At 45.7% G+C, this 26,871-nt stretch overlaps 12 protein-coding genes across 12 annotated transcripts; 7 read left to right on the top strand and 5 right to left on the bottom strand.

The window, feature by feature from the left end:
* Positions 1–17: 17 nt before the first annotated feature.
* Positions 18–2,731, top strand: V1508DRAFT_401417 (uncharacterized protein; the record flags this gene model as incomplete). Its single annotated transcript, XM_066938417.1, has 11 exons — positions 18–41; positions 69–94; positions 449–468; positions 490–594; positions 662–699; positions 740–882; positions 924–1,303; positions 1,358–1,471; positions 1,548–1,828; positions 1,867–2,472; positions 2,495–2,731. 11 exons carry the CDS (start codon positions 18–20, stop codon positions 2,729–2,731), a joined length of 1,974 nt encoding a protein of 657 aa, XP_066799045.1.
* A 1,187-nt stretch (positions 2,732–3,918) lies between these two features.
* V1508DRAFT_378772 (uncharacterized protein) lies at positions 3,919–11,428 on the bottom strand. The gene is made up of 12 exons (XM_066937637.1): positions 11,202–11,428; positions 11,053–11,139; positions 10,802–11,001; positions 10,640–10,751; positions 10,509–10,585; positions 10,180–10,460; positions 9,650–10,127; positions 9,105–9,593; positions 8,745–9,055; positions 8,399–8,691; positions 4,125–8,347; positions 3,919–4,067 (listed from the first exon to the last, which is right to left on the bottom strand). The coding sequence occupies exons 1-12, from the start codon at positions 11,301–11,303 to the stop codon at positions 4,064–4,066; spliced, it is 6,657 nt and encodes a 2,218-aa protein (XP_066799044.1). The 5' UTR covers positions 11,304–11,428; the 3' UTR covers positions 3,919–4,063.
* Positions 11,429–11,639: 211 nt separating this feature from the next.
* V1508DRAFT_394293 (uncharacterized protein) lies at positions 11,640–11,967 on the bottom strand (the record flags this gene model as incomplete). Its single annotated transcript, XM_066937997.1, has 3 exons — positions 11,640–11,689; positions 11,718–11,825; positions 11,859–11,967. The coding sequence occupies 3 exons, from the start codon at positions 11,965–11,967 to the stop codon at positions 11,640–11,642; spliced, it is 267 nt and encodes an 88-aa protein (XP_066799043.1).
* A 1,261-nt stretch (positions 11,968–13,228) lies between these two features.
* V1508DRAFT_394292 (uncharacterized protein) lies at positions 13,229–13,522 on the top strand (the record flags this gene model as incomplete). Its single annotated transcript, XM_066937996.1, has 1 exon — positions 13,229–13,522. One exon carries the CDS (start codon positions 13,229–13,231, stop codon positions 13,520–13,522), a length of 294 nt encoding a protein of 97 aa, XP_066799042.1.
* Positions 13,523–14,669: 1,147 nt separating this feature from the next.
* On the top strand, positions 14,670–15,325 carry V1508DRAFT_401416 (uncharacterized protein; the record flags this gene model as incomplete). Its single annotated transcript, XM_066938416.1, has 3 exons — positions 14,670–14,726; positions 14,769–15,199; positions 15,244–15,325. The coding sequence occupies 3 exons, from the start codon at positions 14,670–14,672 to the stop codon at positions 15,323–15,325; spliced, it is 570 nt and encodes a 189-aa protein (XP_066799041.1).
* Positions 15,326–16,866: 1,541 nt separating this feature from the next.
* Positions 16,867–18,667, bottom strand: V1508DRAFT_407704 (uncharacterized protein). Its single transcript, XM_066938903.1, has 3 exons — positions 18,006–18,667; positions 17,040–17,953; positions 16,867–16,967 (listed from the first exon to the last, which is right to left on the bottom strand). The coding sequence occupies exons 1-3, from the start codon at positions 18,310–18,312 to the stop codon at positions 16,923–16,925; spliced, it is 1,266 nt and encodes a 421-aa protein (XP_066799040.1). The 5' UTR covers positions 18,313–18,667; the 3' UTR covers positions 16,867–16,922.
* Positions 18,629–20,703, top strand: V1508DRAFT_458840 (uncharacterized protein). Its single transcript, XM_066942730.1, has 4 exons — positions 18,629–18,901; positions 18,952–19,966; positions 20,023–20,433; positions 20,490–20,703. The coding sequence occupies exons 1-4, from the start codon at positions 18,690–18,692 to the stop codon at positions 20,535–20,537; spliced, it is 1,686 nt and encodes a 561-aa protein (XP_066799039.1). The 5' UTR covers positions 18,629–18,689; the 3' UTR covers positions 20,538–20,703.
* On the bottom strand, positions 20,633–21,914 carry V1508DRAFT_362937 (band 7 family-domain-containing protein). The gene is made up of 2 exons (XM_066937251.1): positions 21,171–21,914; positions 20,633–21,112 (listed from the first exon to the last, which is right to left on the bottom strand). Exons 1-2 carry the CDS (start codon positions 21,834–21,836, stop codon positions 20,852–20,854), a joined length of 927 nt encoding a protein of 308 aa, XP_066799038.1. The 5' UTR covers positions 21,837–21,914; the 3' UTR covers positions 20,633–20,851.
* A 109-nt stretch (positions 21,915–22,023) lies between these two features.
* On the top strand, positions 22,024–23,314 carry V1508DRAFT_407694 (Mob1/phocein). Its single transcript, XM_066938902.1, has 4 exons — positions 22,024–22,350; positions 22,420–22,513; positions 22,566–22,699; positions 22,753–23,314. The coding sequence occupies exons 1-4, from the start codon at positions 22,137–22,139 to the stop codon at positions 22,998–23,000; spliced, it is 690 nt and encodes a 229-aa protein (XP_066799037.1). The 5' UTR covers positions 22,024–22,136; the 3' UTR covers positions 23,001–23,314.
* Positions 23,315–23,478: 164 nt separating this feature from the next.
* Positions 23,479–24,529, top strand: V1508DRAFT_346871 (OSCP/delta subunit of ATPase; the record flags this gene model as incomplete). Its single annotated transcript, XM_066936676.1, has 4 exons — positions 23,479–23,613; positions 23,765–24,070; positions 24,264–24,356; positions 24,416–24,529. The coding sequence occupies 4 exons, from the start codon at positions 23,479–23,481 to the stop codon at positions 24,527–24,529; spliced, it is 648 nt and encodes a 215-aa protein (XP_066799036.1).
* A 310-nt stretch (positions 24,530–24,839) lies between these two features.
* Positions 24,840–25,791, top strand: V1508DRAFT_452934 (uncharacterized protein; the record flags this gene model as incomplete). Its single annotated transcript, XM_066942528.1, is given in 4 exon segments — positions 24,840–24,851; positions 24,871–25,042; positions 25,075–25,079; positions 25,201–25,791. 4 exon segments carry the CDS (start codon positions 24,840–24,842, stop codon positions 25,789–25,791), a joined length of 780 nt encoding a protein of 259 aa, XP_066799035.1.
* Positions 25,792–25,831: 40 nt separating this feature from the next.
* V1508DRAFT_6196 (uncharacterized protein) lies at positions 25,832–26,845 on the bottom strand. The gene is made up of 3 exons (XM_066942984.1): positions 26,448–26,845; positions 26,098–26,396; positions 25,832–26,036 (listed from the first exon to the last, which is right to left on the bottom strand). The coding sequence occupies exons 1-3, from the start codon at positions 26,801–26,803 to the stop codon at positions 25,873–25,875; spliced, it is 819 nt and encodes a 272-aa protein (XP_066799034.1). The 5' UTR covers positions 26,804–26,845; the 3' UTR covers positions 25,832–25,872.
* Between the last annotated feature and the right edge of the window lie 26 nt (positions 26,846–26,871).

Raw genomic sequence — 26,871 nt, 5'->3', positions numbered from 1 at the left:
TATTCATCCGTATAGAAATGAATCGATTGGGATGTCAAGAAGTCAGAAAGTCCCAACCCTTCGTATAGGCCTATTACAGTAATAGCTGTCTGATGTGATTGGCGTTGTCAATACCAGCGTTCAGTCCAGCCAGGCTGAGATTAGTGCTGAACGATTTACACAGTAGACGTGATTCCGGCTGCAGGAGCCTTAAAGCTATGTATTACTTACATAATTAGTATCTGCTCAAGCTATTACATGCCTTACTCCCTCCTTCTATACAATTCGCAAGGCTTTCCTACCATATTTTTCTATTATTCGAATTATTCGAAAGCTCTACTTTTTTTTGCCGTTCATCTCAAAAATTCGTTTCAGGGGCCGTACTTATTATCTTTGAAACTAGCTTTAATAGGCAATGTTTAACTCATTTTACATGATTTAGCGGCCTAGAGGATTCCTGCTTATTTAGCGGTTATTTCTTTCATTTACGTAGGGTGACTGAATGAAAAGACGGACCCAAATTCCATTTGAGTTGTTCTCGCTCAGTCGAGCGGAAGACTGAGCGCGATCCATTGAGCGTTACGCGGTATACTGGCACAAGTATTCATTTTTACAGTCTCGGAGTTGAAACATTACCAAACGTTCTTGCTCAGACTCCAAAGAATTTTGGACTGTCGGGGAGAGCTGCACATAAGCTTTTCGAAATCCAATGGGTCGGCGGTCCATGATTTACGAACATTGCTGACATCAAACTGCCCAGTTCCACATGACACCTGAAGTCAAATGCTATATGACGCACATAAACATTTTGCACCGCGACAGATCTATCAGAATTTTGCTGCGAATGATAGACAGCTCTCAATTTGAGAGAACCGAGCTACATACGATCACGAGGCAGCAGGTGTATAACGTCTGGCGTTCCATAATAAAACGGGATGGGAAAGGGATGCCGCGAACGACTATAAGTCCGCGCAGTTGTTACTAGCAGAGCAAGATGGGTACAGACTAGTTGAAGAACTGCAAGAACCTGGAGTTTCATTGGCCTTCTTGACTCCTTGTTTCACTGACCGCTCGACATATAGTTTGGCAAAAATGACGGAAGTTTTCATCGATTCGACGTTCGGTACAAATAAGCATAGCTACGAGCTTTATTGCATTCTCACTGAATATGACCTGGTTTCGCTACCTCTGTCTTGCCTTCTGCTGGATACTCGTGGGATCCAGGAGGAGGGCAAGAGGGGATCCAGACTAACGGCATGGTTTACGGCATTGCGTCGTGAAGGATTACGTCCCCATGTAGTTCACACCGACAAGGACTTTGCTGGTAAGAAATATCAGTGTAAATTGTTATTTACGGGTTTGAAAATAATTTCAATAGAAATCACTGCTGCCAGTATTACATTTAAGCGAGATAACAGCAACTATAATCATCACCTATGCCCGTGGCATAGTTTGCGAGCTATCGACCAACACTTAACAGGTGAAGTGAAAGGTTCGGACCCCAATTCATAGTGGGAGCAATTCTTTACATATGAGTGCTCTTCCCAAATACCTACATTTTTTATCAGACGAGACCCACTGGGTCCTATCAAAAGGACAGGCCAAGCAATGCACGTCGGTGCAAGCGAGTATCCTTCGCGGCATGGTAAAGCGTCATCTTTTAAGACATCCTCTGTTGCCCAAAATTGCTCTAGATAATGTTGACACCCAGCAGACAGTCCTTTACGAGACATATGAAGAAATCCATGCCTCGTCAATCAAAGAACTTCTCACTTACTGCAAATGTATTGATCAGGCCAAAATCTTCCGGTACTTTTGGAGTAACTGGTACAGACCAGAGTTCGGAAACGTCGGCTCGCGATGGGAGATCGCGTCATTGTGTGGCAGACCGGCTCGGTTGCTTGCATTCCAATTTCGCGCACGACGATGCGCTTGGAGAGTCACTGGCGAATTTTAAAAAAAGACTATTCTTCACATTTGGTTAGACCGAGACTTGACGTACTTTGCTACATTATTTGTAGCGGTCTTGTTCGTTCTTGGATTCAATTGCATTTGCAGGTCGCTGCTGGACGAGAGAAGCCAAGCATTTATAAGGACTTCGTACACTTTTGGCGAAAGTGTGCCGAGGCGGTTGATCAGGCCACTATAGACAAGCGCGACGGTCTCTATTTTACTGACAAGGACAAATGGGTTTGTAGTTGTCCGGCATTTGTTTCTAATTCGCGATATCTCTGCAAACACTTGGTGTCGTACTATTCTTCTCCACATCCGGACCGAAACGGAAGATACGTTGTGCAGCCACCGCCGCCATTTACACCGGATTTATTTCAAGAACATCTGCCACTGATTAAATTCAATGACTCTGATCTAACCGTGCCCGTGACTATTAGTTCCGGCATCGAGTTGAGTGATAGTGGTGATGATGACACAGGACCATCTGCCTATGCACAAGAGTTGGCATCTTTTCAACTCCCGCTGTCTGAGAATCCAGAGGTTACAGAAGATAACGATAAAGCTTTTGCGGATTCTTCATTGGGCAACTGGTGGTCAGTTTGAGAATAACCCAAGATTGCAACGAGACATTTCTCGTTTGATCAGAAATCCCCAAGAACTTATTAAACAATTGAAGAGATCTTATGAAGAGGCTCTAGGGTCTTCAAGAGCAACTCAGGGCCATACAATGAAAAATGCGCTCAAAGCATACTATTATATGCGGCCCAATAATGATTATGGGAAGGAAAATTCATCATAGAGTTGGTACTATACTAACACTTCAGGACAGTTGTTTGAAACTATCGCTCCCCTTAGATATTTGCTTTTCGTCGTCATTGTTCACTTTGCGAGTAGTACCAGGAAGTTGTAGTAAGAGTAATGTGTCCCCAAGCCGGACAGAAATATTTTCGTCTTATGCGTATATGAGATTTTGCTTAGAATCTTGTTAGCTTTCAAGCATTTCATTAAAACCGAATCCTTTTGAGGCCCACACTTTTTTCCTTATAGCGACAACACGATTTTATAGTTATTGATGTTGATTAGTTTAAAAGAGATTTGGCCAGGTGGAAGGGAATGGTTCCTTTTAGCTGAGAGATTTGCCAGAAGGTTCAAACCCGATACCTCTCCTGACATACATATTTTGCGGGGTAATGATGTAAATACAGTTGACTTAATAGATTGCACAGAGATTTATTGACGGAGGTTTCTTGTGATCAAACTTCTGCACGTGTGGTTTGCTAGTTCAAATAAAGTATAGCTGAAGTTTATTCAAATGTGGTACGAAATAGTAAGACCAGTACGAAATCTGTAAGCATTGACAGGTCTTGTGATATCAGGGTTGGGAAAAAATTCAGCAGTTTTTGTACCTAAATAACGACGTGTGTGGGGAAAACAAGGAATCCCGGGGGGGAAAACCTAACATTGTTCTTTCTGATGACGACGTCAAACGCTGTCAAGGCTTCCTTTCCTGTCTTGCTAATTTGGCGCAGTAGCTTGCGTATGGAGGATCTTAGCCTGTCAAGAGTGTCACACTATTGTAATTGTGACCCTGTCACTGACTCATTGTAGCAAAGTATGCAGATGAATAATTTGACCCCATGAATATCCAACAGCAGAACGAGAGTCCCTTCCAATCGACAACGACCAAACGCAACAAACCTCCCATTTAACAAAGACATTCACAAAACTGCAGTATTCCATTACTCATGTCCGTATTAGTGGTGGAGTAACTCAGTACTGAGAATCGAAATTAGAGTGTACAACAATTTCTCCGTCATTGCAGTTGATGCTTTCCTTGGCGATCCAATGTCGCATTTATATGTTACGTCAAAGAGGACTAATCCGTTACTGATGCCTATTCTAGGTATATAATTTATCTCGCATGTTTGCATGAAAGATTATTTATATACTCGCCGTTGTGCGGCATGTGGGTATAAGACAATATACATTCGGTTCACCGGCGTTGAATACCGTGTTCCCAATACAATATATATAATAACTTTTGTCTATAGTACAACCCACAAAATAAAACTATGTTTAATCCATTTTAGTATTTCCCATGCCATAAAAGAATGCTACAAATTCCTAAATGCTACCTAACGACAGCCCAGTTAGCCCATTCTCCCACACTCGAAGCTAATTTGAGTACGTACAAACCTTTTCCAAATTCCCTTAAAATCTCAAAAATCTGAGACGCAGCTTCCTTCAATTCCGGAGAATCTTTCTGGCTCGTCCACTGCAAACAACTTTTCATCATCGACTGCGAATTATCCACATCGGCCATCTGCATAATAGTCCTGAACAACAATAGCGCCATCTCCTTACACTCCATCGATTCATCATTCACGAGCGTCATTGTGAGCGGTACGAAAAATAATTCAATAATATCCTGTACTACATCGTTCTTCGATTTCGACAGCAGGACGAATAGAACTTCCATGACCGATTCGCGACCTGTGGCGTGCTCGTAGTTAAGGTTGTGAACTAGGAAACGCATTTGCTTGTTTAATCTTCCCCTGCCCTGAGGATAGTCCATCAAGAATTGACAAAATAGCGATTTGCAAACCTCGCGTGTATTTTTGGACCCACTGTTCACCATGATTTCACGGATCTTGTCCATGACATCGTAAACTTCAGGAATAACGATCTTCTGGAGAAGAACGGCTTTGATGAATGCAAAAGAATGGCTCTGCTTATCAGGATCACTGAAATCGAGTTGAAGTTTCTGCACTATGTACGCAATCGAGGACTCATCTAGCGTCGAATATTTCTTCTTCTGCAATAGCGTAGCGAGCAACTTAAGACCAGTCTGACATAATTCAGTCGTCGCCGACGTAGACTTCTGGACGACACCAACCACATATGTAAACAAGAACTTAGTGTCGAGTTCTTCGAGAAGTGAAGAATACTTGGCAGCTGTAGAAAGCAGCTTCAACGACGACAGCTGGATATCTTCGTGCTGCGAAGCAAGATAGGGCTCCAACGATTTGACAAATTTTTGAAGTTCAAAGGCCCCAATCAGATCACGATTCTTCCGGAGGCAGTTCTTGATGACGTCCAGCCCGAACCGCTGCAGATAATGCATATTATCTGCCAAGTTCTTCTGTATCTGTGCCTTCTTCGTTAAAAATAATCGACCTTTTTGGGCAGCTCCTTTGTCAGACCTTTCCGACACGTCTGCTTTCCAAGTTTGGGGATTCTCCGAGCAGAGTGTCAAGCAGAAAGATATAACCTCCTGCGAGCAACATTCTGCATTTCGCGTGATGCCGGTACATATACGACGAAGCAGATCGTTGATTTTGCGTTCAATCTTCAAGTTGATATGCTCGCCGCCAAGAACTCGTCTGACAGGATATAGCAAATCACTGAATCTGCCCACCGACACATTCGCGGACAAGATCTCCATGGAATCGTAACTTTTGTTTTCCTTAACTTCTCGCATCTTACTTATGTAGCCATCCGCGTCTTTCTCTGAGCCAGTGACACCGAAAATATCGTCCATGCATATGTCCGCAATAATTTGCAAGCTTGGATCCAGATCCCCGTGCTTTGAGCTTGAGGTGCCAATAAGTGCAACTAGCATACTGTGTACAGTAAATGACAAGATATGCTTCTGCGAGCCGCGTTTCAAGACAGACTGCATCTGGCGTAAAATAAGACCGAGAAGCCGTGGCCCAACTATTAGTGAGACTCTTGAAAACACTTTCCGCACTGCATCACGCACGTCCTGTAGACGATTCTTGAGATGCTGAGATAGCTCAAGAATCACATTTGATAAGTTGCTAACTAGCGTTTCCTCTGATGTACCACAAAGAAATTTTATCAGTGGCACCGTCATCGTAACTCGATCTGCCAGGCTATTCTCGTCCGAAAGCTTGAGAATATTTCGAAGCTTTGGTGTCACTTCTGTTGCCAAAAATGCTTCTGCCTTCTTGGCATTGTACTTCTTAAACTTAGGTTCCGCCTCCTTCGAACTTGAGCGTTGATAAATGGCTTCGGCAACAGAGTCGAGCAGTCGAGAAAAAAATCTGACTTTCTCATGATTTTTCTCCAGATGTGACAAATATCGTTTCACGATTGCCTGATATTGGTTCCATGACAAGCTCACACTAAGCTTTCCAATCGTACTAATCGTCTCTTCCGCCATACCCGATGTCACTGCTGTACCATCACGCAAGAAATGTTCGAGCAGTGGTAGCAACATGTGAGAGATATTGAAATCACCAAGTTCCTGCTTCAATGCTATCTGCCCTAATCTGTAGATTGCCCTTTGACGTCTATGAGACTGGATATGAACGATGTTGTTAAAGAAGTCGGCTTCCTCGTCCCCATCGAACAACAGGATCTGTAGATTTGCAACTTTCGGATACGCCGCAGGGCTTTGTACCAATGTCTTCAGAATAGCAACGTACTCGTATCGTAACATCTCCGTTTCGGACCGAAGCCCGCTGTGTATAGCAGGGATAAGCACGCTTTCTAGCAATGAATAAAACTGAACTCGATCGGGGTCTTCGGTCTTAGCTTTGGAAGCTGTGATCTCGATAAATCGCTTCAGCACTGATGATGCGCCGCTCTGGATTGCCTTTTCATCGCTAGTAGCAATCCAGTAGATAGAATCATGCAGTATAGGACCCCATTGCAAAGCACTACAGCTAGACCACAAATCAACATTGAATATTGCATATGCAGAAAGCCGTCGTTCGTAGTCAACCTCGTCAATCTTGACGTTCGAGTATGAATTGAGCTCCACCAAGATATCCGCGACTGCCTTGACCCGGTTGTCCTTACGACCCAGCGAGGAGAATATTTTGACTAATGATATTCTCGTATGGCGCTCCTTGATGATCTGTAAAGCTGGGCTTAGTCCGTCATAACAATTTCGAAGAAGAATATCGTTGGTCGTCGCTGCCACTAATGAAGCAAGTAAGTCGAAAACATCGTTGATGCTATCTGAATGACTGCCCCACGACTTGGCCACAGATAGGCACACGTCAACATAATGCTCAAGCAACAGCGAGTTATTGAGCAAGAAATCGCCGAATATGTTCACGACTTGACGAAGGACGGCGATGGCTGATTGCACAATCTCGGGGGTTCGCTTGGTGGACAGCACGCTGGCAAGGCGCGGCAAAAATAGCGGTAATGCCCTTTCGCTCATCGCTCTTACCATCTTCGTTGTCTTCTGATCTGCAGAGGACTGCTGCAGCTCGAGTAGGTTAGCGACGAATTGAATAGCTGCCATGTAAATAGGGTCCTTCGCAGCTTCAAAGTCCATCGTCTCCATAATCTGAGGAATTATCCTTCCATCATAATCTAACAATGACAGTAAACGTTCCGTAGAACTCCAGATTAAAAATATTCGCATAATTGGCGATATATCCTGCGTATTTTCGTACTTGAAATTCTCCATGCGTGGAAGGATAATTTCTTGAAGGAGGACATCTTTATATGTGTCCCAATTGATAGTCGGAACGTCTATAAGTATGATTTCGAGGCATTTCATGCCTGTGCTGCGAATCAAACGACAGGCCGTAAGAATTTCTGTGCTGACTTGTTGGCCCGTCAACGCTCGTTGAGCATTGACAATACAGGACAAAATGGATTGCAAAAGATAATCGCCAGAGACCCCAACACGCCCTTTCAGGACATGCAAGATGTCATCCGCCATACTCATAAAACCAGTAATCCTCCGAATTTGAGACTGTGAGATCTCAGACTGTTCATAGTCTGCAATCGCAGCCATGCGTGGCTCAAAATCGAGAAAGACGTGGCTGGGTATGCCTTCGGACGAGAGTTTAATGAACAACGCAACATATTCTTGATGCAGATTTCCAACGGCGGAAATGATTGTAGTCCGATGTGAGCTCTTAACCTTGCCGTTGTTGCTGGCATGGTAACCGACCGCTGCCCCATATAGAATGTGCACAATTAACGGCATCACTTTAGGTGCATGCTCCGCGGTAACAATCGACGCGTCGGCATTGCTCAGAAGCAGTTTGGTTAACTCGTCCTTGTAAACTTGGGGATTAAGCAGATTTTGGAGATTCCCTTTATATAAATTAATGCTTGCGTCGCCCCATTTGAATATACACTCCAATGCAAGCTTCTGAATGCCGGGATCAGGACTTGCAAGTAGACGCACTATGCGATCGTAAATACCATCCGCGTTCAAGGATCTGGATGGATTTTCAAAACTTGAGAACAGCCTTAAAATGTCCAGTAAGACAGACTTTTTCTGGACACCACCGCCTACACAGGACAGAAATATGGGCACCAGAGCAGAGCTTCGTTGCTCAGCTAAACGGCTGAGATTGTTCAATACGGCGTAGCATCTTCGGCGAATAGTATCTTTATCAACCTTGTTTATAAACGTATCCTAAAGACCGTTAACATGGAGTTCGCAATTGTAATCGTCAATAAAGCTTACATTAGCATAGTACTCCCTTAAAAGAGTATCGGCATTGGAACGCTTCTGAAGAGCACTCGCAGATTTCAGCTCGAGATCTTGAACGTTGGTACAGTGAAAAACGTAAGGCTGGTCGTATGAGTCTCCGGCAATAGAGGACTCAGTTTCCATGTCGTCCGTGGGAGACTCTGATGATAGTGCAATCCCGTCAAATAAAAGTTGCCAGAGAGCATCCCTATTATTACTTGATGCCAGTTTCACTAGAGTTGAGATGGCCTCTTGCCAGACAGGTTGGAATTGTGAATTTAACAGAGCTAAGCATCGCCGTTAGCGAAATATTAACCAAACATTTGTTGAACCAACTTACCAAAACAATATGAAATAATATTCAATCTTAGTTGCTCATCCTTCAATGACGGAAACTCTATTGCAATTCGTCGGATGTACATGGACAACGTCCTTGCAGTCGAGATCTCGAATGCAGTCTCTGCTATCGTCACGCAGAGATCTAAGATATCTGGAACACGATCACCTTTCAATTCACAAATTAGACACATTAATTTTAGCGATTCAAGTCGTAATTCTGCATTTGCGTCTCTCAGATTGATTTCGAGCTTTATTGTCAAGTCATTAAGGATGACTACTAAATCCGGGAATTCAGAGACTGGATGTGCAAACCTGTAGCTGATTAGATTCATTTAGATTCAGATCAAAACAGTAAGCCTACAATTTGCATATGTTCAGTATTTCTATTATCCCATGAACAAAGCACCTGTTCCTCCCGAAGGTGTCGAATTGCTCAGAACTCTCTTTGAGTACCAACATTAAGCGAGATTTATCCTCTGCGCTTCTGAGCCTCTTTGCCAGCAATGACAGCGCTCGTCCATAGATTACCGAAGTATTGGACGTACTGAGTTCGCTCTCCCTGAGAACATTGATTAAACCGATTGTGCACTCCATGACCTCATCTGAAACCTCGAAGATGTTATACAGAAGCTCAAACAGTGGCCCCATACTCGAAAAACTTTTGACATCTCCAGACCTAATCTTTGCTATATGGTCTTGCATTCCTCCCACGATGAATTTCGCCAGAGGTCTGCTTCCTCGGATGGGTGAGACATAGCCAGGTATATCGATACGCGAATTCCACTTTTTGAGAATTGCCAAAATGATAAGGACCGTGTAATTATCGAGCTTATCAAGTCGGTCAATGAATCTACCAAGTAGTTAACAACAAGTCCTATCCCTCACAGGCTGGCACGCATATCTGACCTTTGTAGATATAACAAGACCACTCCAGAATAGTACCTGTCCTGTACCAGATCTGTGAAGTCACAAAATGGGAGAAAGCTATGCGAATCGTCGATATTATAAATGTTCTCTATTATCTCTGTTGCCATCGCTTCGTCCATATTCTCAGCGTGTTGCAGCAATGCTTGTGATACTTTGCATAACTCCCATACAGCCTTAGATTTGATCTCAGATTTCGGTAATTTGTTGACGGTGGCCAGGACCTTACGGTAAATATCTAAAGCTGCATCCCAGTCTGGCACCCTAGTGCCCTTTCGCAGAGCGACTAGCAGCAACAGCTCTTTCGCGATCAATCGAGTGAATTCCGGAGAGACATTTTCCCGAGAAAGCTGTTTCTTTATCCACTTAAATATAATTTCGTATAATGGTGCGGCTGTTGACTTGTTCCCATGATGTAGTGTGTCAGTCAGTATCGTTAATAACACATGGAACTTGCGATCTGATATTATATTAGCTTCACTCAGTATGCCGCAAATACTTGATTAACATACCTTCAGAATCACTTGCGCAATGTTCTTGCAGTTTCAGAGCTAATCTAGGCGCTTTTGAGTGTAGAGTATTTTCAGGACCCTTCAGTGCCTCAGCAAAGATAACGCATATTGCAGTCTCAAACGTAGTTGATTTAGATGCTGCCAATTCTTGGAAAGCATGGTGACAGAAAAAGTCAATGCGGGCCTGCTTCGAATTTCGAAGGAAAAAAGAGAATGATTCTGCGGCAAATCGAGATAGGTATGGCCGTCGTTCATGCTGCGAAAATAATGGCGAGATTAGACTGTATATGTGTTAGCGTCTCGACAGAGTTAAGCCACATTATACACACTCAAATGTTTCAGCAAGTTTGTCAACTAGGTACCGAAACAGATATTTGAACAAATACGCCATGCAATTGAATGCCCACTGTACGAACATGGTTAGGGGATGAATACCGGAATGAAATATCACAGTACAAACCTCCACCACTTCAATGTCTTCGTGGAAAGACACAGATATCAGTGTGCCAATCGCATTTGGTAAAAATTCTGCGAACTCCGGTCCAATATCATGCGCAAATTGAGCAAGAAGACTACCCACTGTATCAGATACCATCATATAGGATTGTTACAGAGAACGTACTCTAACAAAGCCTGACACGCAAATTTCTCCTTTTCAGCTATGGAGTTATTCAATCTAGTGAAGATCTGAACTTTATGATACAAGACTTGTGGCAAAGATTGTGAAATCGGCGTAACGTCTTGTGCAAAGTCGACAAAGCATCGGCTACTGTTCAATTCTTTCCAAGTCTGTAGAGCAACGTGAAAAAAGGACTCCGTAGGCTGTAAAGACCAGTCAATAGATATCATTATATTAACTTATTTAAATCATACTCTGTCTCCAATATCATCGCTGCGTCTCTTTGTTCGGCGGAGGGGATCGATCTTAATACCATCGACGCGTTGTCGAAAGGAGATGAACTACGCTTTGTTAGTTTGCTACACGTCTATATCCAAAAACGAATATAGAGTAGTCATGATACCTTATGCCTTCTACGAAGGTCAACAGTTGCTTTCTTCGTAATCGCCATTGGGGACTTGGGTCTTTCGATCCACAAATGGTTGATCGCGTTGTTTGCGACCATCGTGCAAAAATTTCAAATCGCAGTCACATCTTCGGTTAATTAGAGGCGTATTTGTAAGCGCACTTTTGCATTTAATGCTTTAAGCTAGTAATAGTCGGACACCATTTTCAGGGGTACCCCAGGACCTCATTCGATTAAATATTAGAAAGTCGTTTTCGTTCGCGCCTGTCCGGGTCAGCCTTGAATTACCGGTCGATCAAGTAGAGAGTAAAGCACAGCATCGCGGCAATCGTCCAAAAAGTACCCACTCATGCAGATCATTAACCAACTGCCCATGTTTCGCTGATCTCGTCGCAAACGTACGTCCTTCGATCCTGATTAATGATTACCAACCATCTAGCCCTGGAACAGAGCACGTCCAACACCACCCTCGGTTGCCCTTTCCTCTGCCAGAATTAGCAGACAAAACTTCACCGTCGTCAACATGTCCGCTGGCTCTCGCTTCGTCCCTCGCGAGCCGCTCATCCATCTCCCGCTTTCCAGGTGTCGGCGCGTCAAGAGTCAGCACAACGGCTTTGCACCCTGCTTTAACCACATCCCGCAATTACTTCTCACTTCTCGCCCGCTCATTCTGAACATATAACTGGAACGCAAATGGCTGCTCGTTACTAACCCGCGCAGAAACAATATCGGGGTACCGTAAGGACGCATTATTCGAAATCATTTGCAGAATTCCCTGCTTGCCACAGGCCCTCGCAATCGCCTTTTCGCCGTCCGGATGCGCTAGCGCGCTAACGCCGCCGGGCTCACAAACACCGGCAGACTCGTTTTGATGCCAAGCATACGAGCCGTCGTATCCACTACCGTTATATCCCCTAACATACGTGGTCGAAAAAGAACAAGATTGAAGATGGTATTGTTGTGGGTCTTTGTCCGCCTATCGTCGGATGCAGAGAAGTAGTAGGCCCCTGCTTTTTTTTGGCAATGTCCGCGAAGCGTGATCTTCGATCTCCGCAATATTTAATAAAACTTTAACAGTAACTTGAGAGAAGATAGGGCAATTGGGTTGATATTAAGAGCGGGAAAGAAGGTGAGTGGGGTTAGACAAATAAGGGAGGAATGAATTGAAATAAGTAATATAGTGGTAAATAAATGAGAGGGAGTGGGGATATATGAATCAGTGTTCAGGGTTTAATTTTCGCCTGCAGAAACGTATAGCACGCGAATCAAGGTATAAACGCGGAATTGCTTACGTTGAAAGCTGCGCAACAAATCCGTAGCAGTCGAAGGTTATAATCCGTAATATCCGTAATATTGGCAATAATATCCTGAAGAACGCCGAGATTAACGTTAAACGTGCAATTGCAAATTTGATAAAATTTAATCCTTAATTAAGCTATTAAATCAGCAGTGATCCAGTTCGTACACGAGAGTGAGTGCGGCTCAGGCGTTTCCTGCGGCTATGGCGGCGCAGCAGGAAACGCGTCATGAGGCGGAGAACAATGCTGTCGGTGGCCTCAGCAGCGCAGATGACTGCAAATTTGTGGTCCAGTTAACATGGAATTCTGGAGACGGCGTGTTTCAGTCCTCTAGGGAGTCTGCAGATAGTGAGTAGCTAATACCAAGCTGTTCGCGTCATCGCAGACCAGGCAGGCCGAATACTTGCCGCTGGAATGATTCACCAGGTAACACAATCACGCTCAGACGGGCCCGCAGTGCAAACAAAACTCGTATTCATCCATTAATATTCTTATTCGAACCCAATCACGCCGTTGCCAAAAGACTCCGCGGTTGCACGGATCGGACGCCGTTGCGCGCTCGTCCATGTCTTCTCGGGTTATAAATATAGCCATCTGTCCCCCCGTGAGACGTGTCTCTCCCAGCAATTTATATTTCTTGCAGACACACGCACACAGACAAGCACAGCCCACACGAAGCCGCTTCACACGCTTCACAACTCCAAACCACCTTGTAGCCACACAAGAATGGAGGAAGTAGAAGACCAAGATAATCTGGCGCAAGGAGACGCGGCTATCGAGGGAGAAGCAGACCCAACTGCGACCGAAAAGAAGCGAGGTGGGAGGAGAAACCTGAACAAGGTGTGGGATGCAGGCGACACGACAGGCAACGGCCACGGGTGCGTCGCAAAGAGCTGGAGGAAGGAGCGTGAAGACGACGTCGAGTATGAAGATGTCGATACGGTCACACGCAAGATGTACTTGTCTCGACTGCTCGACATTACAGTCAAGGCATCTCAGGCCACCTTTTTCGTCAAGTAGATCCTTGCGCGAGTAGATGGTCAACACCGTATCCTGTGGTTTGCAACGCGACTCCTTCACGCCTTGATCATCTCAACCCTTCGGGTTGTCGCGCTCGACAACATTGAGCAGTACATGCTGATCCCATCCACAAAGGTACCATCAGATCGTCTCGTCATCAGCCAGACTGTGATCCACCGGGCCTTCTCACTTGTCTCGGCAAAAGGAACAAGACGTCCGCGTAACAGCAAACTGGATCACGTCTACAATGATACATTTGCCAAATATCGGGACCGCCTCCAGCCGTGTTTGGGAGATGGCGAGAATCTGATGGGAACCAGCCTTCAGTATGCGGCCAAACAACTCGCGGCGAACTTTTCCGTCATGATGGCGGCGCATATCTGGAGGCGCACAGCCTACTGGCTCCGTCAGGAAATGGTTGAGATCATTTTGGAGCGTGTTGAGCCCATTCCCGTCTTTCGAGATCACAAGAGCAAGATTGTGGATGCCATCTATTCGTGGCTTCACAAGTTTATCATGCATAAAAGGGCACTCGACGCCCAACCGTGTCTAGCTGGGAAGTCTGAAGAGGAGATTCGTACCCCCTTTTTCGAACACGTCAAGGCCAAACTCAACGAGTGCAAAAAAGGATCGCGTTCGCGTTCGCATCGTGCCGTCGATTTGTTTGCGACTGATACGCACCGAAACGCGTGGAACGAGATCTGGAACGAGATGTTTACTTGCACGCCACATCCTGACAGTACTGATTCCATTTGAAAGTCGGAATGCGGCGACCGGAGGAGAAGATGACGCCGGTGAAGTTGCTGATGTTGAAGATATTTCAGCGTCCAAGGCGAAAGGACGTGATTTCATTTCGTCCCGTCGTGCTGAATGGCTGTTTGCGATTCTCAAACGGTTGGAGGAATTGCAGAAACGTGCTGAGAACCGATTTGAGTCGGAAGAGTCGGTATCGGGCAAACAACATCAACAACAGAAGCGCAAGCGTCACACCCCAGTTCTCAAGATCCACCGCCTGTTCCCGCTGACTGGAAACGTTCCAGGCCACATTCAATGCACCGAACAATTGTTGCTTCATGCATACAAGGCATACCTGAAGGAGCACGGAACGGAACGGGAGAAGCAACAAGAAGTGGTCCTTACCGACTGGATGAAGTTGTTTGGGCCTCCACCTGAATTCTGGAAGCTCAAGCAGGAGGAGGGAGAAGTTTGAGGGGAAACAACTTGTCGTGTGCGGTTGAGAAACAAGTTTATGACGGATGGCATCTCTGTCTCTCTGACCGAGACCACTGTGGTTCTGAAGAAGACGCGCCCGAAATTAAAAACGAAATTCGTTCCCATCTCTGCCAAGATACGTATGCCATACATTGACAAGGAAATGATTGAAGACCTGATGCATCACCATAACGTTCGTATGGTTTTGTTTGCGGACCCGGGCCTTGGGCGGATGGTGACGGGCAAGTTTTTTCCCATTGAACGGATCCGAGACAACAGGCAAGCTGCGGCTGCAGCAACGCAAGTCGACGGGAGCGAGTACAAACGGGTTGGATTTCGTGAATTGTTTGATGCGCCGGATACGCGCAATCTCACCAAAGGCGATGCGAAGCTTTCTTGGCGTCAGCAACGCAAACAAGCAACAGGAATTGATTTTCGCATCACCGCAAAGGAGCGTGCATACATGTGCAAGACGAAAAACCCCGAAAGCAACAGGAGGATACCGCAAGACGCGAAGAAGAAGGGAGACGAGAAGGAGTTGGTCGACCCTGCCTCTGGGAAGGAGCCGTCCCTCATGAGCACATCTTCTGACGCGTTCACAGAGTATATCGACTTATGTGCGCTGCCAACCGGTTACACGATATTTTCGCCCTTTACCGCCAACCCGTCTTTCGTCATTTGCGGATGGATAGCTATTCCGCGCGACAGCGCTGGTGGGTCTACGTACAAGACAAGATTTCGCGTGTTGAACGATCACAAGATTCGCCTTCAGATTCCACGCTACAGACGTCCGTACGCGTATGGTGATCCGAAGCACCCACGCGCCAACCAGACTCCCTTACGCCTCGTTGCAAAAGCAAAACAACCCGAGCGTCGTCAGCTCAAGATGCGCACCAACAGTCCTCCCAATCGTTACCGCAAGTACGCTTCCACCCCCCCCTCCCCCCCCCTCTGCAGCACCAGGTCCACCTGTAGCACCACCTCCAGATGGAGGTACAGGTTACGGCCGGCTTCTCATCGTGCTTGGAGATGGTTCGTTTCGTCACACCATGCGTGGTCATGCGTCCACTTCGACTCCGAAGCGCATCTTTCAAAAATTCGGCAAGTTGGCGAGATGGTCCGTTGGGTGGACGAGCATCGCACGAGCAAATGCTGCTCTTCGTGCGGAGAGGAGATGGAAAAAGCCGTGTTGGCGAAGCGTCCACAAGAGACTCGACAAGCACAGTCGAAAGGGTGCCTCAAGCGCGCGGTGCGCAAAGCCACTTTGGCTGCCCGTTTTGCTGCCAAGCATGGTTTGCCGGATCCTCCTCCTGCTGCTGCCCCTCCCCTCCGCGTGCCGACGCGACCCATCCTGTTGTTCGTGATGACGGGCGCCGTAGGCAGCCGCCGCGAGTTGATGGAGATGCTTATGTGGCACGAACTCGCTTCCGAAGAGGCGACGCGTTTCCTTCACCTTCTGATGCTGGCGAATACGACCGTAGTCAGCTGCTGACACCTTCGGGTCTCAAGTATTGCAGCAATTGCAACCGATTGTGGTGTCGGGACAAGAACGCTACCCACAACTTTTTCTCCCGAATGGTGTTTTTGCTCGCCCAATCGACAGGTGTTGTTGCTCATGCTGTCGCAGAATCGCGTCAAGATGGTCCCGGCTACCTCTGTCGTCAAGTCAGACAAGAACAGGATGATGTCCCTGCACCCAAGTCGAAACGAGTTGCAAAACGCAAACGAGATGATCGTGCTGTTGACGTGACAACACTTGCTGGGAAGCGACAGCAAGTAATGCACACACAAGCTGCAAACGAGTGCGTATGAACGCGCACATGAATGAATTTTACGTAAGTGCAAGACAACCTGAAGAGCTCAAGAGCATTTTTTGGTTTCGTTGCGAAAATGCGAAATTGTGCTAATTCTTTTTTTCCCCCGTTATCATCCGCTGACCTTCCTTTATTTAACAGAACGTAAATATTAGAACAAAGGCCAAGTTATAACTAATATCATATCGATTTGAGTTTTAGCTGAAAATTACGAAACCCGCCGTAAATATTACGAGACACATGTGAGGGCAGTTGTCAGCGTAGGGTATGCATCATTCATGATAATACAACCATGAAGGTAAAAAAATTGCTCAAATAGTTCCGAGTCATTGTATGTATTTTGTGTGTGAACATATACCAAAAATTTGTAAAGATTAGGTTTCCAACTCTGGGATGACGCTCTCCCAGTTCTCAATAAGCTGTGAAGCCCGTTAGTTTATTGCTCGTAATATAGTCTACAATAAAATCGTTTTGAAAATATTTAGACTTACTGTACGGAAGAATTCTATATGTTCGTCGGCTAGGGCACCGAGAGTATCCTTCATTTCGAGAGACTTGATCCGTTCAAAATCGACCAGATCCCGTACTACTTCCTTATCAAATGAGCCGCATACTTCCTTCGCTTCCTCGACTTCTTTTGTCAGCACCTCCAATCTGGTATCGAGTTTTCGTAGTCTTTCAATACGCGCGACGTGATGGTCGACACCTCGTAGATCTTCGACCTTAGACCGTAAGAAACCATTTCCACCACCGGACGCGAGGACATTGCGCTCGACAGTAGCCTTGTTCAGATAATCCTGTAATCCCTCATAATCCAGCTGCTTTTGATCTCGCTGCTTGAGTAGCTGCTTGAGTGAAACAACGTAGCTCTCCATATCCCGCAATGAAACTACGTAATCTGCATCGACGATGTCACGGAGTTGATGCAATGCATCCCCGGTTCCTTGTACTCGGCTCGCAAACGCTCTGAAAGAAGTCTCTATATCAGGCTCAAGTTGTGCCAATTTTGCCACCTGGTTTGTAAATTCGTACAAGTCATTTTCCCACTCGTGCTCGCGACGGACCAAACGCGTCATAACCTTCTCTGTGTGAGCGACGTCATCGGCGAGTTTGTCGGCGCGCTCCTTAGCCGGCAAGAAGTCATCCTTTTCCTTTGGAATCTTGGAAAATGCATTGATCAGCGCGTCACTAAACCCATCGAAGACTCCGGAGGATTCTACACTGCCAGAAGCTTTATACGGCCGGGCACGCATATATGCATTCCATTCGTGCGACTCGAGAAACACTATTAAAACTGGGGCGCGACGCAAAATGGGATGGTTGGACAAGCGTTGTAAAAATCTGTGTAGAGAACTTGCTCGACGAGAAGTAAACTCGACTCCAAATCTATCGCCCGTAATATATTCTAAGCAGTCGCGTTAACCTAATGTACACCTTTAGTTTAGACTAATACGCACCCATGCGCTGCTTATCTGGTAATGGAGGAACAGCACAAGCTGGGTGATCTCGCACAATAATATTATACAAATAAACAAAATCGGAGAATCGTCGACGGACTGTAAATTCAGGGGTCTGAAATGCGGGAAAATCGGACTCGGTTGTAATGAGATACGATATATATGTATTTTGAGTGCCTTCCTGCTCCTTTTGTGGATCCGATACCCGACAATTCAGAGTAGACGTCCAAAGACTATGCTTATCTTCATCTGTCTCTGGAGCTCGCTCGGTAACAATAGTAGCGGATGATGGATGTGGCGACGGCATGATTAGAGCTGGTGATCAGTAACACGAAAGCACCTGGTAAGTCCACGATATTACAACTGTACCAATCTTCGCCTGTAGTTTGCAAAAGTAATATAGTTATTCAGTAGACGCAATTAGTTCCACGAAACAAGCTTGTAAATTATGCCTTCGTGGTTCGGGATGGACTGAGAGGCTGATTCCACGGCTGATGCAATGCTGAGTTAGGCGAGGTCAGTGATTATTGTTCTGACTATAGACAAGTTGGTGACGCAAGACGTGTGGCACAAGCATACGCGTATAGTATCACTGCACCGAGTGTCATCAGTCACCTTCGATTCCTCATCGGATGATAAATACATAAATACACTTGTTCAACAACAAAATCACCAGGCTACGATATGGCAAAGAAGCGGAAATTTCTTAGGGATGCCTCTAGCCACGCGGAGGCATCACGCAAATCAGGCGTTGCCTCGTCAGAATTTCCATCGCAGGACCCGGCGATGCTCGAAGAGGAGACGCCTTTCTCACCGACCTACCGCAATGGCCTGCTCGTCCACGAGCAACCAGCGAATTACGGTCTATTGGATGATCCAGTGGACTTTGACAAAACGTATGTATTCATAATTCTTCTGTGGCTAATACATTGTAATGTGGACATAGAGAGGCGTTGGCGGCTTCGCTCCAACGGTCGCGCCGAACATGGTTAACAGGGTGCATGTTTGAGAAATTTTGGACACGGCCGCAACGAGGGCGGAAATTGGCCGAAGGCCAATACAATGCGAGGGATAAGATGGCGAAACTATGTGAATGCAAGGCTGAGATCGGACCTCATGTTTTCGAGCTTCGCCTGTTTACGGTCAAGGATGAAATATTCCCTAAGGATCAAGTTAGCACGGTGACACAGCCAACTCACAGCGAGGATTTCAGTGCCACGATGTCACAGAGCAACACGTCTAGTGAAAATATGGCTACAGTGCAGAATGGTATACATTCTATGAAGACCGCCTCCATTAAAGGTCCCCTTACCGCCGCTCCTATTGTGTCACAAATCGAGTCTTCGCCAAAAGACGCAGTTGCAATTTCTTCTAAGACCACCGAGCGGGATACAGATCCCCCCGTAACAACTACTGAGTCCGAGCAAAACACTCCAGTCGGGAAAGGTGAGCCCTACAAGACTCCCGCCCAACAAGTAACACAACCTATTGAGCCGCCACCACACGATCCTGTTACAATCCAACAACCACCGTCAACATCAGAGCCTCCGAAGACCTCTCCTAAGCCGCCGTCTAAGCATCCCAATGAGGAATTAATTGATCGTTTACACGCTCTTGCTCGACAGGACCCTCAATTTGGCGAACTTATGAAGTCTGTTGCTTCAGGAAAAGCTAGCGCGGATGAAGTTCGGAGATTTCAGGTATACATCGCTCAATCAAGGCAAGTGGAAAGGGCAGCTGGGTCTCACTCATCTCCATCAACTTCCGTTCCATACTTTCAAACAAGCAAGGATAAACCTACCAATAACTCAGGGACTTCTGTTAAACTAAAATCCGATATGAAGAAGAAGGAAAGAGAGCTTCTAAGAGACCAGACTTTAGTGTTTGAGTTCAAAGAGAACCCTACAGATCGGTTTTTGTTCCCAAAGGAATCTCTAGTAAAATTATTCCCGAATGGCACGGTAAATAATGTGGTTATTCTGTAGGTGGATATGGAATAGAAAACTAACACGTTTAGGTGTCCGCTACTATTTTGCTTTTAGCAGAAGAAATTGTCGACACTCCAGCTAATGTTGAAGCGACTCCTAGACCGGACAAGAAGGAGACGAAGAAAAAGAAGTCAGAGGAACCGGCTGAAACTGATATTCCATCAAGACAACGTGATCCAAAGTACTATACCCCGTTAAATATTACATTTTACGGAATTCCGCGAAAATTGCAGGATGTTTTCATAAGGGCCGTTCATCCCAGGGACGAGGTGATGAAATATTTGCAGGAAATGTCGACCAAGCTTAAGCGTACAAAGGATTGGTGGGTGTATTATAGGGTTAACGCTACAGACGCAGGGTCTATAAACAAAGTAGTTGAGCCCATTGGAAATAATAACCCAAATTTAAAGAAGAAGCCGTGGTCAACAAACAAAGATGCGGTGGGTAATATATTTGGCACAGCTCTCAGAGGAAATGCTGACTAATTGGAATATAGGACAATGGTAGCGGTCCAACAACAATATATGTTAATGGTATAGCCTAGGAGCCAAGTATAAGGATGTAGCTAAGGCGATGCGCATGTGCTGGCAGAAGGGCATATTGCAGTGCACTATTGGAGAATATTTGCCGTAAAATATGGTTATAGTCAAATGGATATCTCGTTCTTTGATTTACTTACATGGACATATGTTGACCGCTCTCTATATACATATTACACATCGTAGCTAATGGAACGGGAGATGAATTCCTTCGTCCTGCCAACCGATGGCACCTAATTATAGCCGACGACATGCTAACGAGCTCGTCCTGAATTGGGAACTGTAATTACGACTGTCCACGCACATACGTATTCTCATATCACTTCCTCTTGGATGGCTCGTTCCGCGAATCAGAGGCAACATTAAGCAAAAGAGTGCGGCTGTCCAATAACATCCTGTTGTTTGACCGGCTCATGATGCCAGCAATTTCCCTAGCAGTATCGAGGCGTTTCAGTTCAACATAATCTTTCGACTTCTTGATGGCGTCACCGATGAGTTCGGCGGACTTAGCTTCACCCTGCGCCTTAACGATCATGCCTTGCTTCTCCTGTCTGGCTCGGTCAACAATAAACGCAGCTCTCTAAAAGTCATATTAGTAGCTGATTCGTCACACATGAGTAGAAAACACTCATTCATACTTGGGCTTCTTGCTGAGCGATCTGCTTCGCCTCGACGGCAGCCGTAAACTCAGGGCTGAAAGTCATATGGGTAAGCGAAACATCGTCAAGAAGAATATTGAACTTATATGCTCGTTTAACAAGACTTTCACGAACGAGTCTCGAAACCCGCTCACGCTGCGTAATCAGTTGAGAAGCATTGAACTGCGCAACAACGCTCTTCAAAACCTCGTTCACAATGCTAGGCAATACCCGCTCGTCGTAGTCGGTTCCCAACGTACGATAGATAATAGGAAGGGCATCGACTCTCGGCCTTGACAAGACTCTGCAAGTGATATTCACCATCTGCAGGTCCTTCGTTCCCGTAAGCGAAGCGACATTGCGGGGTCGCGCTCTTACGTCGTATGTAATGGGTGTCTCGAACCAGGGAATCACAAAATGAGTGCCTTCAGCGTAGATGTCCGGCTTAACGCCTCCAAGTCTGGTATACTTAATTGCGCGATGGCCACCATCGACGTTGAATAGTGATCGGCTGACGATGTATGAGCCGGCAATAGCGACGACAAGCCCTGCCATACCAATACCAGCACCTTTTGGGGGACGGCCACCTCCCGCACTGTTGGCTCTCTCCTGCAACGCCTGGGCGAATCTCCGGAAGGGGTCGTTCTGATTAGTGCTTCTCGACATGCTGACAGTGCGTCGCAAACGTTGAGTCTGGTAGATCGGTGATGTTGGTCGTAGGAAAACTATTGGCGTAAAATGCTTATACGGACCGAGCGCGTGAACTGGCGGCGTTCCGCGGTTCAGGTTCAGGTTTAATTTGTTGCTCCGGCAACGGGAATTCAATTCCACTCTTACGTATAAACAGTTTTCACAATAATTACAACATCGGTACCTTACTGCCACGCTCATATTGACAGGATAGTGCTACACTGACAGTCCACAACTGCTTACTGGCATAAATAATGGCATTTCTCCACTCATTGCATGTATAATTTTGGATTTCTCTACAAGATCCCCACTTACGAATTTGCCAGAAACAGCAGGTCGATCAAGGCCTACAAAGCCAGCCCAGCTCGTCATGGATCGTCACAGTTCCAGCTTCGGCAGTATGCTGAAGCTACACTTGGCTCAGGCTCTCTACGTCAGGCTGTTCTTTTACCAGAGGGTGAAGATATGAATGAGTGGCTGGCGGTTAATAGTATGTTCCTGCTGGTACTCAATAATGGCACTTATTCCTGTCCCTGCTGACAACTATTACTATCTGCAGCTGTCGATTTCTACAACCAAATTAACATGCTTTATGGCACGGTCACAGAATTTTGCTCTCCTCAATCTTGTCCAGAGATGAAGGCCACGGATGAGTATGTTCCCATTAATTGGTCTTACAATTTAATTGATTAACGCAATATTCAGGTATGAGTATCTATGGCAGGACAGCGACAAATTCAAACGTCCAACTAAATTATCGGCGCCTGATTATATTGAGCATTTAATGAATTGGGTCCAGGCTTATTTTGAAAACGAATCTGTGTTCCCTTCCAAGATTGGTAATTAAGGGTCGGAAGGTAGTTGGTATAGAGGTACTAATTTCAAACCTTAGGTGTGCCATTTCCATCGGACTTCCCACATATCATACGGACCGTATTTAAGAGATTATTTCGAGTTTATGCACACATATATTGCCATCACTTTGAAGTCATAACGCAGCTCGGAATGCAGCCACATCTAAACACATCTCTCAAACATTTTGTGTACTTCGCTAAGGAATTTGATTTGATTGAGCGAGATGATTTAGGGCCACTAAATGATTTCATAGATCGCATGCTGGCTGAAGGCAAGAACAAGTAATCATCTGTGGCGCTACAGGATGGGTTTGGGCTTTAGTTTTGTCTTTATAGTGGTGGAATTTTATGCTTTCCCACGGCGTTGGCTTTGCACATTTATTGGTAGTTCAGAGAATGTCTCAGACAATAATATTCAGTGGAATTAGCAACTTAGGTATTGTGCTGGCCCTCTCTACGTAGCTCAGCATTGCTCGTGTGGATGTTATATGCTCATGCAAAACGTGATATTGTCGTCGTAGAGAAGAAGGAAGTTACGCTGGCAGATTCAATTAAATATACTATTGTACCTCGCAGAAGTTGGAGTGGTCTGGATGCGACAAACATAGTAAAAATCAGGAGGAGGCCTTGAAGAGCGTTGATTGGCTGGTCTGTGTAGTACTGCCATGCTCACAGCTACGGAAATCAAGAGCATTCCGAGCTCTTAACATTTTACACTCCGCGTAGCAACACACACTGGCTTCACATAATCTCACTCAGCAGCCATGATCCCTGTCAAGACTATTTGCCGCGCTTTGCCTGTCTCTGGTCGCACTTTCTTGCGAACCTATGCGACTGCAACTTCCACTGCTCCTCCCGTGCAGTTGTTCGGAGTCGACGGAACTTACGCCTCAGCTTTGGTATGTACAAGATCGTTAATCACAAACCACCAATACGACTTTTATTTTGCTCAATTACAGCACTACGGTTACTCTTTGTGGTGTTGGGACAGGACTTGCGCACTATGGATTAATGCGATACGATCAGGAGTGCTAATTGGTTGGTTTACAGTACACCGCCGCCGCTAAGAACTCTTCGCTGGACGCCACGAGCAAGGCTCTCACATACTTGAAGACCCTTTTGGACAAAGATGCTGATGTTTCTGGAATTCTCTCCAATCCTGCTCTCTCCGCGTCTGACAAGAAGATTGTCGTCGAGACTCTCAGCAAGTCCGTCAGCGTTCCTACTGTCGCTAACCTCCTCGCGGTTCTTGCCGAGAATAACAGATTGGGTCTTCTTTCAGAGGTTATCGAAAAGTTTGGCACTCTTATGAGTGCGTACAAGGGTGAAGTTGAGGCGACGATCACCTCTGCGGCGGTAAGATGGATTTTGAATTTTGGGCGAAGCTAGGATTATCGAATACGTTAGTGTAACAATTGAGCAAACTGTCGGTTGCAGGATCTATGGAGACATTGGAAACATCTGGATATACAATTAAAGTGGATAGCGTGACGTGATAATACGATCGCATTGTTATTTGTGAATTATTGCTGACCAGTTTCGCGTACAGCCACTAGATTCGAAAATTCTCTCTCGAATTGAGTCTGCCATCTCGAAGTCTCAGTTCGTTGGCGCCGGAAAGAAATTGAAGGTTTCCAATAAGGTATGTCGGTTGTAAACTTTATGATACGTTAAAAGTGTGCTAATACTTCCTCGGTTTAGATTAACCCCGATATCCTCGGTGGTCTCATTGTTGAAGTTGGCGATCGTACTGTAGATTTGAGTGTGTCCAGCAAGATCTCCCGTCTCAACGCTCTCATCAACGAGGCTGTTTAAATACCGTTTTAATTGGTTACAATGTGTTGGCAGCACAGACATGACCAGTGATAATTAGATAGAAATGCGAATTTACCAGTTAACCGGTCTTGATTATGTTGTAACATCGAATTGGACGGTCGACTCATAGTGAGTAACAAGATCTATCTTCGATAGCTTAAGTAGCCCATTAGACTTGACGAAGATTCAATTTCGTTCAATGTACTATCGCCTAGATACCGTGATTCAATTTCGTTCAATGTACTATCGCTTATATACCCGAAGTCAATTTGATGAACTGTCTCTGTCCAAAGTAAGATCGTTCGTCCCCATGCCATATATGGTTACCAATGCTCTCCCAGCTATCATTAGATTGTTTGCATCGCTTACGACAATATGGCCCACCTCCGACTTCATGGCATTCCGTCTCTCTTTCTCGTCGGGCTGGGGTGCTTATCCTACTGCATCCGAACTCGCATGGCGGTCTCAGTGTGGTGTTGACCATGCGCGGACCTGCGTTGTCCTCATTCTCGAGTCAGGCAGCATTTCCAGGAGGTATGCAATAGGGATTGTTACCGGGTTGAAATTGTAAATTTCTTCTCAATTTCGAAGTGTCTACCTTTCACTAATAGATGGGCGCATAATGTAGGCAAGTCGGACTCAGAGAGCGAGTCTGAATTCACTGTTGCGAGGCATACGAGGAAATTGGACTTCCGCTCTCGCTTGATCCCGCAAAGTACGTGCTTGAGGAGATAGTGACCCTTCCAGCGCACCTTGCCCGTAACTGGCTCGTCGTCCGGCCAAGCGTTGCTTATCTTTCTCATCTAAACGCATCCGACGGTCCGATCAAAATCAACGATGTATTAGAACTTGACCAATTTACGACAAACGAAGAGGTTAGTGCAGTTTTTACTGTGCCGTTCGAACGATTTTTGCAGGTTGGAGGGGGCTGGTACAAAGGATCTTGGATGGACTGGGGCGGGCTCAGACGGCGGCAGCACGTTTTCTCGGTGAAAGTGACCGACAACGATATAATTCCCAATAATGGTATGAAAGGACGACCGGTATACCAAATATGGGGATTGACTGCGCAAATGTTATTGGATGCGGCAAGAATAGCGTATGCGAGGGAGCCAGAGATGGAGTATTCGCCGAAGCCTGGCGACGAGCTCCTGATCTCTAAACTGATTGAGATAGGTAAACTGGGTGCAACAAAGGATAAGTCTGAACTGAGTGTCAGATTTTCAGATCTATTCGATAAGGAGCTGTTGGCACAGTTATAATTTATTTGTCAAACTTTACACTATAAACAATTCAATCCCGAGTCAATTATAGGACTATACATTCAGATATTACAATTTATATTAGTGCTTGCGAGACCGGACCCTTGCTTGAGCGGGCTGTCGAGATGGCCTTGCACCCTCGTACGTCTTTGTTCTTCCTTCCTCATTAATGAGCTGTTCTTCAATTTGCTGCGCCGAGAGGAATCTACCACGATCAAATGTGGGCGTCATATAAGAAGTTGACACTAGATAGGAATCATTAGATTAAACTACTTAAGAATTCTCTTTAAAAATGGAACTGCATACTGCTTTCCTTTAATACGTCTTGAAGCCGTTCGCTTATGTCCTGATAGGCATCTTTCGCATGCTGTTGGGTGTGCCGGCTACGCAATTGCTCTGACTTCTTGCTATTTGATGTCGATTTGGACTGAGATTTCCTGTCGTGTGATGGTTCCACTTCAAATAGTTTTCCATGTGTAACAGATTGTACTTGGTCTACAGTGCTTAGACGCACGGTTTTACTCCTGTCCTGTGCGCTAGATGCCTTTTCGACGTTTTCTTCGCAGTCATTTCTCTTCTTCAATTCTGTCTCGATATATTCGGAACTATTCGCGTTCATTAATACTCGGCAGTCCTAACTAAAATGTACAACGTACGCAAACTTCTCGGTAACGGATGGACTGTCATGATGGATAAATTTCATGGCCTTTCCACATCTTCTATTGGCTGCGATCGACGTAGCACTTACTGCGCCTGTCCCGTATTTCGCCTCTTTCGTTGCGCCAACTAGCAATATGCTCGTATCAATGCCGGACCCTCTATGCTTCGGTCGCTGTGGGGCTTTAGCAAGTTGGACTAGCGATGAATCCCGGGATGACGATGATTCTGATGGTGAACGCGTGCGCTTGCGAGCGCGTGCACGCACTATCATATAGCTTTGCTTAGATAGATCAGTGAAGGAAATCGGAGAGTGGCGAGCGTCTTCAATTTTAGACTGAATGTGGGATATCATTCATTTTGATCGCAAAAACGGGCAGTAATTTAGGCGATCATTGCGGCTCAGGCATACCTCCATCTTCA

Source organism: Lipomyces doorenjongii (genome assembly GCF_038497915.1).
Source record: "Lipomyces doorenjongii strain NRRL Y-27504 unplaced genomic scaffold V1508scaffold_1, whole genome shotgun sequence".
Lineage (NCBI taxonomy): Eukaryota > Fungi > Ascomycota > Lipomycetes > Lipomycetales > Lipomycetaceae > Lipomyces > Lipomyces doorenjongii.
This window is presented reverse-complemented; position numbering and strand designations above follow the sequence as displayed.